The sequence below is a fragment of the Neophocaena asiaeorientalis genome, unplaced genomic scaffold, assembly GCF_003031525.2.
Source record: "Neophocaena asiaeorientalis asiaeorientalis breed wild unplaced genomic scaffold, Neophocaena_asiaeorientalis_V1.1 scaffold544, whole genome shotgun sequence".
Classification (NCBI taxonomy): domain Eukaryota; kingdom Metazoa; phylum Chordata; class Mammalia; order Artiodactyla; family Phocoenidae; genus Neophocaena; species Neophocaena asiaeorientalis.
This window is the reverse complement of record NW_020173921.1, coordinates 121,389-140,459: the sequence shown is the minus strand read 5'-3', so window position 1 is coordinate 140,459 and position 19,071 is coordinate 121,389. Positions and strand designations below refer to the sequence as shown.

General features: G+C 40.0%; 1 protein-coding gene across 1 annotated transcript in view; it reads left to right on the top strand.

Moving 5' to 3' along the window:
* Positions 1–19,071, top strand: part of LOC112404312 (collagen alpha-1(XIX) chain-like) — a 160,223-nt gene that overhangs the window by 30,429 nt on the left and 110,723 nt on the right. Inside the window, exons 5-6 of the mRNA XM_024752145.1 lie at positions 16,028–16,151; positions 18,408–18,683. Coding sequence (XP_024607913.1) covers positions 16,028–16,151; positions 18,408–18,683 — 400 coding nt within the window. The remainder of the gene's footprint in view (positions 1–16,027; positions 16,152–18,407; positions 18,684–19,071) is intronic.

Below are 19,071 nucleotides of genomic sequence, written 5' to 3'. Positions count from 1 at the left end.
GTCTGGGAAGATCCCACATGCCGCAGAGCGGCTGGGCCCATGAGCCATGGCCGCTGAGCCTGCGCGTCCGGAGCCTGTGCTCTGCAATGGGAGAGGCCACAACAGTGAGAGGCCCGTGTACTGCAAAAAAAAAAAAGAATATAAGGTTAATTTATAGGTTGTTTTAAAGGTTAGGATTATTTTTTCCTAAACTGAAAATAGTAGTGCTTTCAAAAAAAAAAAAAAAGATCACTCCTACAATTTATGCTGACTGCATAAAAACCTCTTAATTTTAATACGAAGAGGGAAGCACGGTAATGTAAAGATCTTTATGAAGTTTTGTATTGAGGTCAGAGTCTCAGATCTGGGCATTCTTCCATAGCTGGTCATTATAAGGAGCCCCGCTTTTGATCCTCCACCACTTCCTCTATAGTTTTAGAGCATTTCCTTCTACTTTACAATTGAACTGAGGGCTGCTATACATAGAGAATATCAGAGAGCTGTTGGAAACTAAATTTTAGATTTTCCTTAACATTGAAATAAATTACAGGTTCAAAAGAGTCTAAAATATGTGAATTACAAGGCTTCAGAGACACTCCGGATTATATCTAGAACTCTCAGTGGGCTAGTGTAAGGAGGACTCCAGAGGGAGTAAGTGTCCTGGGCTCCTGTGGGTAATTTGGAATGACTTTATTTTGGCTCTCTATGACTTTTACTTAGTCATATTTTGTAAAAATTGTTTTTAGATTGAACATTTTGTTAATTTGGCATACCTCTGCTCTCACCTGTCCATGAATATTTAGGTGACTTTCATTAATGTGAAGAAAAGTAGACAATGGGAAATAAAGGATTAACTATACTTATATTTCACTAAACTTTGAGCTTTTCAAATGTAGGTTAATATTAATTTCTGTGGATGAACTTCTCATTTACAGTCTTGAACTAGGTACAATGTGTATAAAATGGAGGGAAGATAGGAAATATCCCATTGAGAATTTCTAGCCCAATATAATACCTATGAATGACTTTGGTAAGTAAGTCTCAACAGTATTTTTCTTAATGGGAGTATCACTGAATAAGCAAAGGATAGAATTTCTTATAGGAAATTACACTCCATTCAAAAATATTCAAGCATGGATATCTTAGACACTGCAAGCTGTCATTTTATCTCTCTGGTAACAGACCAGTAATCCAATATGGTGTCTTTTATAATAGAAACTTTGGCAAGATGCAGAGAAATTATTCTGTGTCACGTTAAGTGTTTGTGCTTGTGTGATATAAACAAAAAACATAGTCTGTAAGAGTAGATACATTTTGTATTATTTTTAAAATACAAAATTTTTTCTTCAAAAATTACAGTCTAGGCAAGCAAAATCATTTTTGGCCTCAAAGCAGAATATCAATTTCTGAAAGGGAAATACAGTAATTATAAGGATTTTCATCCATTATAAACTTAGACTAAGAAAAAATAATTTTTCTTTAAACATAAATTTATTTCAATGTATTATTTTAAGACTATGTTTATTAAAACATTATTAATATTAATGACATTATTTTGTTTTATTATTTTTGTCACAGAAGAAACCTTTCATGGAATATAAAATATTTTCAATATTTGAGTTACATTTTTAATTTTTAAAAATAATTATATTTAGTTTTATTTATGAAGTATTAAAGAATCATATCAAAATGTTTCATTTGCTGGATCGCTCACTCCACTCATTTAACAAATAGTTATAGACTGCTCTGTTGGCACTGTACTTAGGCTTTGTGGGTGGTACAAAGATAGATTAAATGTTGTCTTTGCTTTCAAAGAGCTTGCAATCTCATGATGAAATGTGACAGGTACCTATATGACTATAATCCTAAGTAGAAAGTGAGGAAAAAGGTGTTTTCATTATTTTTTGCTTTGTAACAAACCACTGCAAAACTTAGTGGCTTAAAACAACAATTTATTATTTCTCATGATTTTCTGAGTTAGAAAAAGGCGCAGGGTTTATCCACATGGTTCTGCTTCATGAGATGCTCACTCAGGTCACTGAGCTGCATTAAGCTTGCAGTCAGGCTGAACTGGAAGATCCAAGAAGATATTACTAATGATGTCAGAAGGAATGGCAAAGTAAGAAGCCCAGAAAATGTACCCATCCATAAAAACAGTAAAAACACAGGATAAATGGTCAAAATCAATATTTCAGAACTCTGGAAATTAACCAAGGGCTTGCAACAATTAATGGGTGTTTATTCAAGAAAAAGACTGACTCTTGGTAAGAATAGCTAGCTTTGTGGCATTTTAAACTTGTCCTATTCACATCCCTCTCTCTCCCATAATGGTTGACTTGAAAACCAACAGCTCTATAGTCACAAGTGCAAACTAGCAGCCTAGCAGCCATTGAAGGGAGGAGAATGGGTTTAGAGGTCAACAAAAACCCTATTTCTAGAAAGCTGTCATTATTTTACCTGACTGGTAGTTCCTAGGAAACCCCAACTCACAGGGCTTCTCTTTATTTGATCTGAATCAGCTCACTCAATAAGTACAGCCTTTTTCCCCTGGCATTTGCTGAAAATAATCAATAGTAATTGTTTAACATTGCAGCTACCCAAGACAGCAATTACAACTGGGACAAATGAGAAGATGACCAAAAACATTTAAAAGGAAAAGCTGGGGGAGGAGATGTCCATAGAAACCTCCAGCATATTTGTGCAATCTACACCTATGTGTAGGCACAGGGATTTGTGGAAACCCAGGAAACCTCCAAAAAGGCCCTACGCTCATTGCCCTGGCTAACTTTGAAACTCTGCACAAGCAAAAAGAGAAGGCTAAGGAGAGTTGTAAACTGCCTGCCTGAGCATTGAAGCCATTCTCCAACATGCACATAGTGTCTCAGCAGAGGCGTGGATGCTTATAGGTCAAAGGCACTTAACTGTTCACTGACCGCTAAACTAACTGAGCAGAGACTCCAGTGATCACACATGACATAGAAAGCACACTTTACAAAATTAGTTCAGGAAAGTGACTAAGAAAACAAACAACGGCAGCAACAATTATGACAAAAATAACAAACAGCAACAATAGCAAACCAGGGATGGATGGAGAATAATCTGATTCCCAGAGTTGCCACATTATATTATCTAAAATTTCTACTTTTCAATCAAAAAATTACAAGATATGCAAAGAAACAAAGTATGGCCCACACACAGAGAAAAGAGCAGTTAATAGAAACTGTTACTGAGGAAATCTAGTTATTGGACTTACTAGGTAAAGACTTGAAATCAGCTATTTAAATTACGTTCAAATAACAAAAGGAAGCTGCCTAACGAACTAAAGGAAATTATAAAAATGGAGTCTCACCTAAAGGAGCAAAGGATATACAATGGAGAAGGATAATCCCTTCAATAATTAGTGTTGAGAAAATTGGACAGCCACGTGCCAAAGAGGGAAATGACCACTACCTCACTACATACACAAAAATCAACTGAAAGTGGAGTAAAGACTTGAATATGAGATCTGAAACCATAAAATTTCTGGAAGAAAACACAGGCAGTATGTTCTTTGCCATCGGTCTTAGCAATAATTTTCTGGTTGTGTTTCTTCAGGGAAGAGGAACAAAAATAAAAATAAACAAATGGCAATCTGTATATCTTCTTTGAAGAAATGTCTGTTTAGGTCTTCTGCCCATTTTTGGATTGGGTTATTTGTTTTTTTGATATTGAGCTGCATGAGCTGCTTGTATATTTTGGAGATTACGCCTTTGTCAGTTGCTTCCTTAGCAAATATTTTCTCCAATTCTGACGGTTGTCTTTTCATCTTGTTTATGGTTTCCTTTGCTGTGCAAAAGCTTTTAAGTTTCATTAGGTCCCATTTGTTTATTTTTGTTTTTCTTTCCATTTCTCTAGGAGGTGGGTCAAAAAGGATCTTGCTGTGATTTATGTCATAGAGTGTTCTGCCTATGTTTTCCTCTAAGAGTTTTATAGTTCCTGGCCTTACATTTAGGTCTTTTATCCACTTTGTGTTTATTTTTGTGTATGGTGTTAGGGGGTGTTCTAATTTCATTCTTTTACATGTAGCTGTCCAGTTTGATTGCCAACAAACACATGAAAGGATGCTCAACATCACTAATCATTAGAGAAATGCAATCAAAACTACAACGAGGTATCACCTCACACTGGTCAGAATGGCCATCATCAAAATATCTACAAACAATAAATGCTGGAGAGGGTGTGGAGAAAAGGGAACCCTCTTGCACTGTTGATGGGAATGTAAATTGATAGAACCACTATGGAGAATAGTATGGAGGTTCCTTAATAAAACTAAAAGTAGAACTACCATATGACCCAGCAATCCCACTACTGGGCATATACCCTGAGAAAAACATAATTCAAAAAGAGTCATGTACCACAATGTTCATTGCAGCTCTATTTACAATAGTCAGGACATGGAGGCAACCTAAGTGTCCATAGACAGATGAATGGATAAAAAAGATGTGGCACATATATAGAATGGAATATTACCCAGCCATAGACAGAAGTGAAACTGAGTTATTTGTAGTGTGGTAGATGGACCTAGAGACTATCATACAGAGTGAAGTCAGTCAGAAAGAGAAAAACAAATACCGTATGCTAACACATACATGTATGGAATTAAAAAAAAAAAAGAGGTCAGAAGAACCTAGGGGCAAGACGGGAATAAAGACACAGACCTACTAGAGAATGGACTCGAGGATATGGGGAGGGGGAAGGTAAGCTGTGACAAAGCGAGAGAGTGGCATGGACATATATACACTACCAAACGTAAAATAGATAGCTAGTGGGAAGCAGCCGCGTAGCATAGGGAGATCAGCTAGGTGGTTTGTGACCACCTAGAGGGGTGGGATAGAGAGGGTGGGAGGGAGGGAGATATGGGAACATATGTATATGTATAACTGATTCACTTTGTTATAAAGCAGAAACTAACACACCATTGTAAAGCAATTATACTCCAAGAAAGATGTTAAAAAAAAAAAGAAAATGTATTTGAAGAAATTATGGCTGGAAACTTCCCAAACCTAAAAAAGGAAACAGATATTCAGATACAGAAAACACAGAGGATCCCAAACAAGATAAATCCAAACAGACTTTCACCAAGACATATTATAATAAAAATGGCAAAAGTTAAAGAGAGGATTCTAAAGGCAGCAAGAGAAAAACAAAGAGTTAATTACAGGGAAACCCCTCATAAGGCTATCAGCTTATTTCTCTACAAAAATGATGCAGGCCAGAAGGGAGTGGCAAGATGTATTCAAAGTCCTGAAAGGGAAAAATCTGCAACCTAGGATACTACCCAGCAAGATTATCATTTAGAATAGAAGGAGAGATAAAGAATTTCTCAGAAAAGCAAAAACTAAAAGAATACAGCAATACTAAACTTATCCTAAAGGAAATATTGAAAGGTCTTCTCTAAATAGAAAAGAAGTAAGAATCTATAGGAAAGAGAAAATCACAATTGGAAACTAAATCATTTAAATAAGCCAGTACACAGATTAAAAAAAAAATGAAAAACAAAAACTTACGGAAAAATGATGATAACTACAGTGAACAGCAAAATGGTGAACATGTAGATGCAAAAGAGGATATCAAAATCATAAAATGTGGGGGAGGAGAGTAAAAAAATGTAGATTTTTTTCCTAGAATGTGTTTGAGCCTATACAACTGCCACTCTAAAGCAAGTAGATATAGGAAGGGGTTGACATATGTGAAAAACAGGGCAACTTCAAATCAAAAACATACAATAGAGTCACAAAAAACAAAAATAAGAGAACATAAGCATAATACAAAAGAAAATCATCAAATCACAAAAGGAAAAAGAAAAAGAAAAGGACAAAGAAGAAATATAAAATCAATGTTTAAAATGGAAATAAATGCATATCTATTAATAATTACCTTAAATGTCAATGGACTAAATGTTCCAATCAAAAGACACAGAGTGGCAGACTGGATAAAAAAAACAAGAGCCTAAAACCTGCTGCCTACAAGAGACCCACTTTAGGGCAAAGGGCACATATAGGTTAAAAGTGAGAGAATGGAAAAAGATATTTCACGTAAGTGGAAATGACGAGAAATGGGGGTTGCAATACTCATAGCAGGCAAAACAGACTTTAAAACAAAGGCTATAAAGAAAGATAAAGAAGAACACTATATACTGCTAAAAGGATCAATACAAGGAGAGGATATTACACTTGTCAACATATATGCACCCAATATAGGAGCACCCAGATACATGAAACAAATACTAAGACATAAAGGGAGAAATTGACAGGAACACAATAACAGTAGAAGACTTTAACACCACTCTCACATCAATGGACAGATCTTCAAGACAGAAAATCAATAAGGCAACAAAGATCCTAAATTATACAATAGAATAGTTAGACTTAGTTGATATCTTCAGGACATTACATCCAAAAACAGCAGAATACACATTCTTTTCAAGTACACATGAAACATTCTCTAGGATTGACCATATACTAGGGCACAAAACAAGTCTGAACAAATATAAGAGTATAGAAATTATTTCAAGGAACTTTTCTAACCACAATGGCATGACAAGAAATCAACCACAGAAAAAGAAACAAGAAAAAAACAATTACATGGAGACTAAACAACATGCTATTAAAAAACCAATGGGTCAGTGATGAAATCAAAGAAGAAATTAAAATATACCTTGAGGCAAATGACAATGAAAACATAACTATACAAATTCTATGGCATGCAGCAAAAGCAGTTCTTAGAGGGAATTTCATAGTGATATAGGCCTTCTTTAAGAAACAAGAAAAATCTCAAATAAACAACCTAAACTACCACTTAAAATAATCAGAAAAAGAAAAACAAACAAAACATAAAGTCCACAGAAGGAAGGAGGTAATAAAGATCAGAGAGGAAATAAATAGAGATTTGAAAATTAGGAAAAGTCAATAAAACCAAGAGCTCGTTATTTGAAAGCGTAAGTAAAATTGACAGATCTCTGGCCAGGCTCACCAAGAAAAAAGAGACAAGACCCAAATAAACAAAATAAGAAATGAAAGAGGAGAAATCACAACTGATACTGTGGAAATACAAAAAACCATAAGGGAATACTGTGAACAATTCTATGCCAACAAATTTGACAACCTAGAAGAAATGGAAAACTTTCCAGAAACATACAGCCCACCAAAACTGAATCAAGAAGAAATAGATAACTTGAACAGACAGATCACTAGAAATGAAATAGTATCTGTAATAAAAAAAAGCTCCCTACAAACAGAAGTCCAGCACCCGATGGCTTCACTGGGGAATTCTACCAAACATACAAAGGAGAACTTATACTGATCCTTCTCAAACTCTTCCGAAAGACTGAAGAGGAAGGAACACTCCCAAAGACATTCTATGAAGCCACCATCACCCTGATAGCAAAACCAGACAAAAACACTACCAAGAAAGAAAATTACAGGCCAATATCTTTGATGATTATAGACTGAAAAATTCTCAACAGAATATTAGCAAACTGAATCCAACAACACATAAAAAAGTTCATACACCATGACCAAGGGTCATGACCAAGGATTCACCCAAGGGTCACAAGGATGGTTCAACATATGCAAATCAGTCAATGGGATACACCACATCAACAAATGAGAGGATGAAAACCACAAGATCATCTCAATAGATGCAGAAAAAGCATTTGATGAAATTCAACATCCATTCATGGTAAAAATCGCTATGAAAGTGAGTATAGAGGTAACATATCTCAGCATAATAAAAGCTATTTACAATAAACCCACAGCCAATATAATACTCAATGGTGAAAAGCTGAAAGCCTTCCTGATAAAATCTGGAACAAGACAAGGATGCCCACTCTCACTACTTCTCTTCAGCATAGCATTGGAAGTCCTAGCCACAACAATCAGACAAGAAAAAGAAATAAAACGTATTCAAATTGGTAGGGAAGAGGTAAAATTGTCATTATATGCAGATGATATAATAATATATATATAGAAAACCCTAAAGACTCCACACAAAAGCTATTAGAACTGATAAATGAATTCAGCAAGGTAGCAAGATACAAGATTAACATACAGAATTTGGTTGCATTTCTTTAAACTAACAATGAAATATAAGAAAGGGAAAGTAAAAAAGCATTACCTTTTAAAATTGCACCCCCCAAAATAAAATACTTAGAAATAAACCTCACCAAGGAGGTGAAATACTTATATGCTGAGAACTACAAAACATTAATAAAGGAAATTACAGATGACTCAAAGAAATGGAAAGATATCCCATGCTCTTGGATTGGAAGAATTAATGTTGTTAAAATGGCCATTCTCAGTACCAAAGCAATCTACAGATTTAGTGCCACCCCTATTAAATTACCCATGACATGTTTCACAGAAATAGAAAAATTATCCTAAAATTTATATGGAGCCATAAAAGACCCAGAATTACCAAAGCAATCCTGAAGAAAAAGAACAAAGCAGGAGGCATAACCTTCCCTGACTTCAGACAATACTACAAGGCTACAGTAATCAAAACAGCATGGTACAGGCACAAAGACAGACATATGGATCAATGGGACTGAATAGAGAGTCCAGAAATAAACCCACACACCTACCATCAATTAATCTTCAACAAAGGAGGCACAAATATACAATGAAGAAAAGAATGTCTCTTCAGCAAGTGGTGTTGGGAAAGCTGGACAGCCACATGTAAATCAATGAAGTTAGGACACACCCTCACACTATACACAAAAATAAACTCAAAATGGCTTAAAGGCCTAAATATAAGACAAGACACCATAAAACTCCTAGAAAAGAACATAGGCAAAACATTCTCTGACATAAATCACACCAATGTTTTCTTAGGTCAGTCTCCCAAAGCAATGGAAATAAAAGCAAAAATAAACAAATGGGACCTAATCAAACTTATAAGCATTTGCACAGCAAAGGAAACCATAAACAAAATGCAAAGACAACCTACAGACTGGGAGAAATTATTTGCAAATGATGCAACTGTCAAGGGCTTAATTTCTAAAATATACAAACAGCTCATACAACTCAATAACAAAAAAGCAAACAACCCAATCAAAAAATGGGCAGAAGACCTAAACAGAGATTTATCCAAAGAAGATATACAGATGGCCAGCAGGCACATGAAAAGATGCTCAACATCGCTAATTATTAGAGAATTGCAAATCAAAACTACAGTGAGGTACCACCCCACACCAGGCAGAATGGCCATCATTAAAAGTCTACAAGTAACAAATGCTGGAGAGAGGGTGGAGAAAAGGGAACCCTCTTACACTATTGGTGGGAATGTAAATTGATGCAGCCACTATGGAAAACAGTATGGAGGTTCCTCAAAAAACTAAAAATAGAGTTGCAATGTAAGCCAACAATCCTACCCAGCCAAAACTATAATTCAAAAGGATACATGCATCCCTATGTTCATAGCAGTACTATTTACAATAGCCAAGACATACAAACAACCTAAATGTTCATCAACAGATGAATGGATAAAGAAGATGTGGTATATATATATATATGTAAATGGAATATTACTGAGCCATTAAACAGAATGAAATAATGCCATTTGTGGCAACATGGATGGACCTAGAGATTATCATACTATTTGAAGTCAGAAAGAGAAAGACAAATACCATATGATATCCCTTATATGTGGAGTATAAAATATGACACAAATCAATATATCTATGAAATATAAATAGACTCACAGATATAGAGAACAGATTTGTGGTTGCCAAGGGGAATGGGCGGTAGGGGAGGGAAGGATTGGGAGACTGGGACTAGCAGATGCAAACTATTATATATAGGATGGATAAACAACAAGGTCCTATTGTATGGCACAGGGAACTACATTCAATATCCTGTGACAAACCATAATGGAAAAGACTATGAAAAAGGATATATACATATATATACACACACACACATATATGTATAACTGAATAACTTTGCTGTACAGAAGAAATTAACACATTGTAAATCAAGTATACTTCAATAAAATTAAAAAAATAAAGTTGGGAATGGAAAAAAATGTTACAAGGCTAAGCACAACATGGGGAATATAACCAATACTTTATACTAACTATAAAAGACGTATAACCTTTAAAAATTATGAATCACTATATTGTACACCTGTAACATATAATATTGTACATCAACTATACTTCAATTTAAAAAAGTTAAAAAGAGTGTCAATACATCAAGACAATAGAGCAATCACAAATATGTACCCCAAAACAAAGCCCCCAAATTCATGAAGCAAAAACTCACAGAACTGAAGGGAGACGTAGACAATTCAACAGTAATAGTTGGAGACTTCAGTACCCCATTTTCAAAACAGATAGAACATTAGACAGAAGATCAGTAAGGAAATAGAAGACTTGCACAAATCTACAAGCTATTTAGACCTAACAGACTGTAGAACATTCCACCTAACAACAGCAGAATACACACTCTTCTCAACTGCATGTGGAACGTTCTCCAGGGTAGGCCATATGTTATGTCATAAAGCAAGTCTCAACAAATTTAAAAGGACTGAAACTTTCCTGCTGTTAATAGGATTTTAAAAGCAGTCCCATTCCTAATACTAGGTTTTCCGTTCATAACCTTGAGTTCTAATTTTCCTCTCCTAAATGATTTTAAGAACTGATTAGGGCAGGAATCTTCCTTTTCCCATCTTTGTAAGCCTCTCTGGGTATTCAGCAAACATTTGTGTAGATCCAGCTTTGCTAACTAGCAGTCACTGATTTGTTTGCCTTTGCACAATGTTGGTCTGGACAGTGTTTATGAAAAATCTGAAATAGTTGCCAAAATTAAAACTCAAAACTTTTCAGATAAAAATCTGGGTATTTGGCTTGTCTTGAAAAATGGGATGAACTGGCAACCCTGGACCCACTTCCCCATATGGTAAGAGTTAGCTGTAGCTAATTAGCAGCTGCCCCTGTAGAAGGGCTGGGCTCTGCATTTCCCTTAGTCTAATGTGTGTGTCCTCTACATGAGAAGGGGTAACAGTGCTGTTATTAACTCACTTGCTCTATTTGTTTTTACTGAAGAATTCTTAAGAGGAAAGTGAAAATTTCTTACATGCACATTTCTATCCAAGACAGAAAAACTAAAACTAAAGGCTAGACTTAGATGGGAACATATGTTATTTTTCTTTTGGTTTACAGACTTCTTACATCTGAATTCAGCTCATTAATTGATTCCTTTAATAATATTTATTGAGTGCCTACCTTGTGCGGGCACTGCTCTAGATGCTGGTGAATAGGATAGACAAAGAACCTTAGGAAGCTTACATTCCAGTTTCCTGGCTGGGCCCTAGAGCCATGTGGTTGTGACTCTTGGTTTATATCAAGGAAGACAGGATGTCTTCAGTGTTAAAACCTTCAGAAGGACCAAGTGGAGTGAGGATTTAGAAGAGGCCAGGGGATTAGGTGATTGGGAATACTTTTATTTTATTTTATTTTACATTTTATAGTATTTCATTTCATTTTACATTATTTTATTTTGACTGCTCTTATCAGTTTTACCCACAGGACCTTAATAACAGATGAGCACAGAGACATCTGTCTTTGTGCTGATCAGAAGCCAATAACAAAAACAGACATATCCAAAGTCACCCTTCTGGGTTCTTAAACATGGTGCCAGGTCTCTCCTGTCCTCCTCACTCTGGGTGAGGTTTTTAAGTCTGGCGGCCATGCTGACCAGAGCTGACCCTACAGAGTGCCCCCTTTTATTCTTCCCACTGCCTGGGGCGGGGGGGTCTCTTCACCAACCTTACTGCTTACCAGTGACGTCCCTGGAGTGTCTGTTGGAACAGGAGGTGGGCAGGGAGCTGAAGGCTGACCCAAGGGTTCCAGCCGCCCACTGACACCCAATAGTCACTACGTGGCTAAGGTGACCAGCACTGTTAAGTAGGCATGAACAAGGCTACCAGGGCGGCAGTGACACACCGGAACTTCACGGAACTACCAGCAAATCACAGGGTACATGGGACTGAATACCCCTAACGGCTTTCCATATTGGAAAGAATTCTGCATCGGAAGTCACAGGACCTGGCCTGCAGCCCAACTCACTCGCCATTAGCCATCTGGGTGATGGTGTCCCTGGGTGAGGAGTGAAGGGCAGGATGCAGAGACCTCTGGATTCCAGTAGCACTGGTTCTGGGGAGATACTCCCCCTGGGATGGCATGGAGGCGGGAGGGGCCATGCAGGAGCACAGGTGGGGGAGGACGAGCTCGGAGACAGTGGCTCAGGACACAGTCCTCTGGGGCTGGACTCCGGGGACAGTGGCCCGGGACACAGTCCTCTGGGGCTGGACACCGAAGACAGTGGCCCGGGACACAGTCCTCTGGGGCTGGACACCGGGGACAGTGGCCCGGGACACAGTCCTCTGGGGCTGGACCCTGTGTCCCACTGGTGGATGGCCCGGCCTGGCCCGGAGGTGTGGCGGGAGGAGACAGGCCTGGGTTTGGCCCCAGGAGATCCTGCAGGGCGACCACAGGCACCGTCCCTTGGACAGGATGCCGGCCCCGCTGAGGCCTGTCCACTGCGAGCACGGTCTCCGCCCCCGTCAACCCGGGCAGCCCCGCACGTCCACGCCTGTCTGTGGCCCGGGCTCAGTGCCCCCTCCTCGTTCGGCACAGAGCCTCCGAAAGGGCCTCCCCAAGACTCACCAGCTCGGCCTTCCGACCGGCCTCCAGCTGCCCCGTCTCCTCCGGCCTCTTCTGTGACCTGGTTACATCCTCCTGCAGAATTCAGTTCACTGTAGCCACCGTGCCGCCTGGTGGGTCACTCGAGCCGTCCGTCCAGGTGATGATGACCATGGCCTGGACCATAGTGGTTTCCACTCGCCTTCTTCAAGAGGTACCCAAGGGGCCCTTCCCGTCACCAAGTTTCGGCCTAAAATCTGCATTGGAACCCATATGACAGTCTTCCTGCAAGTGGTCCAAAGGGGTTCCGAACTCGGGGACTTGTCTCGGCGCAGGTGCGCTCTGAGAGCCCCTGGTGTCGTGGGTTTTCTCCCTCGGGACGAGATTCAGGCGCGTGAAGGGCGGAAACAGAAAGAGAGGGAGGCCGTCTTTTTAGGGCGAGGGTGAAGAATGACCGTCGGTACTTCAACATTCCAGATGCTCCAGAAATGATGGACCTTGCAGTGCTTGGCGGAGGGGGAGGGGGGAATTCCTGAAGTTTAAAAAGGGGTTATCTTTTCATTATTTCATTATTTCCCAACATCCTAATTAAAAGCAAAAGCCAAAAAAAACTGACAAGCTTCCACAGCAGGAATATTGCCTGAATTCCGAAGGACACATTTTCTGATCTGCTCGCCATTCCCAGTACAAATCCTGCAGTTATTCATTATGGGTGGAAATCCCATTTGGAGATAAGCCCATCCAGTTCCTGTATTAACTTCTTGACTGGGTAAGCTAGGCTGTATTTGCCATCGTGGCTGTGGCCGCTGTCCGGGCTCCTCCAACATTGCCCTGTGGCGTCTCGAGATCCCCTCGGGCGGCCGCTGCAGCTCCCCCTCCTGCCCGCAGCGGCGCGCTCCTTTCTGGAGGGAACCGCGGCTCCCCCACCCCGCCCCAGGCCCCCTCGCCGATTGGGTGAGACCGCTCACGTGATGGCCTGCCTCGGGAAGAGGGGCGCACCATGAGCATCCTCGCGAGAACCCACGGGATTGCTTTTAGGATGCAGGAAGGCTCAGGGCGGAGGGCTGTGACAGTGTGACGTTCAGAGTCTTCATTTAAGAAACTTGGCGGATACCTGGAAGGGTAATATAATGCTGTATCGAGGATGGAGGGAGTTTTGTCTGTTTTACAGCAGGGGAGAGGGTGAAGATATGCATACATTTGTAAACCGAGATAAGAGGGGCATAGGTGAGGGAGAGATGGGAGATGGAAATAGACTTTTATCCTCTAAAGTGCAAAAATGACTGTAGAGTGGGAGATGAAGCCACAGAGACAGACATAATACATTCTCAGAAGACGGGAAGCAGTGGGGTCACAGGCAGCAGAGAGGAGGAAGTTAGAACCTCGGAACCGCAGGGCGGGGTGCTGCTGGCCCGTGGGGTGGGGTACCTCCCCGGCACGGGAGAGGCTCATCCCGGGGAGGCACCAGCCAGCCTCTGTGGAGGCTGGAGAGGGGTGTGTGTGTGTGTGTGTGTGTGATGTAAATGAGGCCCCAGGTTGCCTCCTCTTTCTTCAGCCAGCCAGACAAGAGCTGAGAGCCAGAAAGCCTCCGGACTGGGGGTAAGCAGGTTAATGAAGAAGGTAAAACTAGAGTTTATATATATTTAGAGGCAGACCTCCTTTTATTGTGTTTCACTTTATTGTACTTCATAGATACTGGATTTTTTACAAATTGAAGGTTTGTGGCAACCCTGGGTTGTCAGATGGTGGTTAGCATATTTCTTTTTAGCAGTAAAGCATTTTAAAAATTAAGGTATGTACGTTTTTAGATATAATGCTGTTGCACATGGAATAGAGTCCAGCATAGTGTAAACACAACTTTTACACACACGGGAAAAGCAAAAAATTCGTGTGACTCACTTTTGTTTTCCTGTACGCGGGCCTCTCACTGTGGTGGCCTCTCCCGTTTGCAGAGCAGAGGCTCCGGACGCACAGGCTCAGCGGCCATGGCTCACGGGCCCAGCCGCTCCGCGGCATGTGGGATCTTCCCAGACCGGGGCATGAACCCGTGTCCCCTGCATTGGCAGGCAGATTCTTAACTACTGCACCACCAGGGAAGCCCGTGATTCACTTTATTGTGATATTCACTTTATTCCAGTGAGCTGGCCCCAAACACGCAATATCCCTGAGGTATGCTTATGTACATGTACCTACATTTATACACTATATACGTAAGAGTGTGTGTGTGTGTGTGTGTGTGCGTGCACGCACGCGTGAGTTTAACCAACTAAGAACTTTAGGCCAGCATAGCTTTTTTTTTTTTTTCATATTTGTTCCTGATTTCCCTACCACTTGTGACTTTTTCTCTAACACAAAGTGTAAAACCAAAGTTTCAGAATTCTCCATGAGTCTGGCTGTCAGTTTCAGTGGACCTTGGTGTGATATTCCCAGTGAGTAGTTAACCATCTCAATGTATGATGTTTTATTTATATAAACAAGTTCTGGCTATGTTAATCCTTAAGAGAATTCTTACCTACTATTCCTCATGATTCTTTAAAAGAAAAGCAAGATTCCTGCCTTGCAGAGTTTTTACATACAATGCAGATAACTTTAAAAGTCAACGTGGAGGAATGTATCTCTCCATGTTTTCCAATGAAAGTCTAAATATGATTTATGTTCATGGTGAATTTTTCTCCCCAAGTTTCTTCATGGATCCAGTGAGACCAGTATTTTGAAACAAGGTTGAGACAGAAGCATATTTGGACTGTCTTCAGGCTTCTCTCTGCTACCTAGAAATAACTTACTTATTTTCTGTAAGAATAAAAAATAAGCTAAAATGTCTTTATTATATTTAGTTTCAGTCCTAAATTGATACCTACTAGGAAATCAGAATTAGGAGTTCATTTTGCAAGGGTTTAATATGACAAAAGTCCTTTGGAAGTATACATTTAATTGCTAGCAGTGTTCTTTGAAATGCTCTGTACTTCTGTCTACCGATAAAGCCTAGGGGTACTATTTATTTCCTTTATAAATGTCTACTGTGTGCCAGACTGCAGTGAATTCTGAGATTCTGTTGGAACATCTTGTTCAGTAAATGAATATCGCCCCATAGTACTATAGTCACTCGCTTTTACACACCTCAAGCTTTAACAACACCTTCCCGGGAAATTTTTTAAAGGGAAAGAACAAGGATACAAAATCCATAGGTAAAAGTAGACGTGGATGCGTCCATGTATGCATTTGGTAGAATGCTGTAAACATGCATAATGAATTCTAAATTCATTGAGAAAATGTGACTAAGATGTTGTGTTGCAGAGACCTTCATACCGAGATTTTGTGTCCTTGCCTTCAGTTTTCCCATGATGGTTCTTTGTTTTTCTCCCACAGTAAGGTGTTTCCCAAAGGCCTTCCTGAGGAGTTCGCCATAGCAGCCATGTTTCGGGTACGAAGAAGCACCAAAAAGGAACGGTGGTTTCTGTGGCAGGTTTTAAACCAGCAGAATATGCCACAGGTAAGGAACCAGAGAGATGTACTGATCTGTGGCCTCTGGTGGGGTTAGGCCAGGTGAATCTTGGATCTGTGGGCATAAATTTGGGAGCAGACCTCATGCACGACTATTCTGTCTTTTAGTGGAATCATCCACAGGGAAATGCAAGTATTCTCAGAGTTAGAAGGAGCTTGCTGAGATTTGTAATGGGAGAGCCTGGTGGGTGAGGCAAGATTAGTTTGTTTTCTGTTTTTGTTTTGTTGTTCTGTTTGTTTTTTTCTACTAGATTCCTATTTTTGTCTGAAGACACTCTAACTACCCTTCCTTTACAACTGCTTCATTGACACCAAGACCACTCACTGACGACTTCTTCATTCCCTATTATTTCTGATATTATACATCATTTTAAAGCTGTTCATTGTTTCCTCTGAAAATCCTTAGTAAATTAAGAGATGAGATACAAATATTGATTCCATCAATAAAAATAATTGAACACATGCTAGATGCGAGTTAGTGACAAAGATAAGAGACTGGCAAAGCATGATTCCTTTTCTCAGGGAGCACATAGGTCTGGGGATGCCATGTATGAGAACAGCCTATTGGAGCATGACCACAAGGTGACAAGTGTGGTGGCCGAGGACAGCTTGGAGTTGGGTGGGGACTGTGCGAGCATGGAAAGGATGGCTCCCCCAGATGGGACATGAGAAGAGCAGGGGTCTAGGAATACTTGTGGGAGATGTGGCATTTGGGCAGAAAGGAGGGGACGCAGGTGCTCCAGGGAGGGGAGGTAAACATCACAATTACTTTTGGGCACCATCCATCTGTGTTTATTTCCATACATATCCATTGAAATGTTTTTCATTTCACTGGTCTTTTAATATGTTATTATATAGTCACAGTATTAAGATGGAAATATGACTTGAACAGAAAGAACATGTTCTCTATGAAAATGTATTTTCTTTGCACCATGCAAAGCATCAAAAGTTAAAGAAGTTGATCTCAGTTTCCATGCTAAGAGAAGTGATTATTTCTTATTGTTTTTAAATTAGTAACATTTAATTCTTGAATCACTAATACAGAATTATATATATACTTAGATAAAAACACACACATATGCACATACGCACACACACACACTCCTAGATGTCCTCTCAAGAAAGGAGCATATTACATTCACCAGATATCCCATATTTAAACCATTTTTGTAGTGGTTGTTTGCTGTTCTTTTTTTTGCGGTACGCAGGCCTCTCACTGTTGTGGCCTCTCCCATTGCGGAGCACAGGCTCTGGATGCGCAGGCCCAGCAGCCATGGCTCACAGGCCCAGCCGCTCCATGGCATGTGGGATCTTCCCAGACCGGGGCACAAACCCGTGTCCCCTGCATCGGCAGGCGGACTCTCAACCACTGCACCACCAGGGAAGCCCTGCTGTTCTTATATGTTAACAAATCCAACGGACACAAGTATCATCTAAAATATTTTACTGAGTACCTCAGTTCTACTAACATGCAGCTTGAGTTTTTTTTCAATTATTTTATTTTTTTATTGGAGTATAATTGCTTTACAGTGTTGTGTTAGTTTCTGCTGTACAACAAAGTGAATCAGCTATTCGTATACATATATCCCCATATCTCCTCCCTCTTAAGCCTCCCTCCCACCCTCCCTATCCCACCCCTCTAGGTGGTCACAAAGCACCGAGCTGAGCTCCCTGTGCTATGCACCTGCTTCCTACCAGCTATTTTACACATGGTAGTGTATATATGTCAATGCTATTCTCTCAATTTGTCCCACCCTCCACTTCCCCTGTGTGTCCACAAGTTCGTTCTCTACGTCTGTGTCTCCTTTCCTGCCCTGCAAATAGGATCATCTGTACCATTTTTCTAGATTCCATATATATGCGTTAATATTCGATATTTGTTTTTCTCTTTCTGACTTACTTCACTCTGTATGACAGACTTTAGGTTCATCCACCTCACTACAAATGACCCAATTTTGTTCCTTTTTATGGATGAGTAATATTCCATTGTGTATATGTACCACATCTTCTTTATCCATTCATCTGTCGATGGGCATTTAGGTTGCTTCCATTTCCTGGCTGTTGTAAATAGTGCTGCAGTGAACATTGTGGTGCATGTCTCTTTTTGACTTATGCTTTTCTCAGGGTATATGCCCTGTAGTGGGATTGCTGGGTCCTATGGTAGCACCTTGAGTTTTGATTTGTGTGCTTTAATAATTTTTAAAACTGAATTTCAAACACTTAAAGATCATTTGCATTTTTGCAGGTTTCTATAGCAGTTGATGGTGGAAAGAAGATGGTGGAATTTATGTTCCGAGCTGTGGAGGGAGATGTGTTGAACTACGTTTTTAAAAATCGAGAACTCCGTCCTTTGTTTGATCGTCAGTGGCATAAACTTGGCTTCAGTATACAATCCCAGGCCATTTCAGTCTATACGGACTGTAACTTAGTTGCAAGCCGGCATATTGATGGAAAGGGCACTGTGGACTTCCACGGAAGGACTGTTATTGCAACCCGAGCTTCAGATGGCAGGCCTGTGGACGTGAGTTGTTAGCTAGTAACATTTATAAATTAAAATAAAATATCTTATTAAAACCTTTTTCCTTTAATAACTGTATAAGATATTCCCTTCTCAACACTGTTTAAATTAATTTGCTATCAGATGTGTGAAGCATAGCTATGTATTTCCAACTATATATATATATATATATTTGTGTGTGTGTGTGTGTGTGTGTGTGTGTATGTGTGTGTGTGTGTGATACGCGGGCCTCTCACTGTTGTGGCCTCTTCCGTTGCGGAGCACAGGCTCCATACACGCAGGCTCAGCAGCCATGGCTCATGGGCCCAGCCGCTCCGCGGCATGTGGGATCTTCCCGGACCGGGGCGCGAAGCCGAGTCCCCTGCATCGGCAGGCGGACTCTCAACCACTG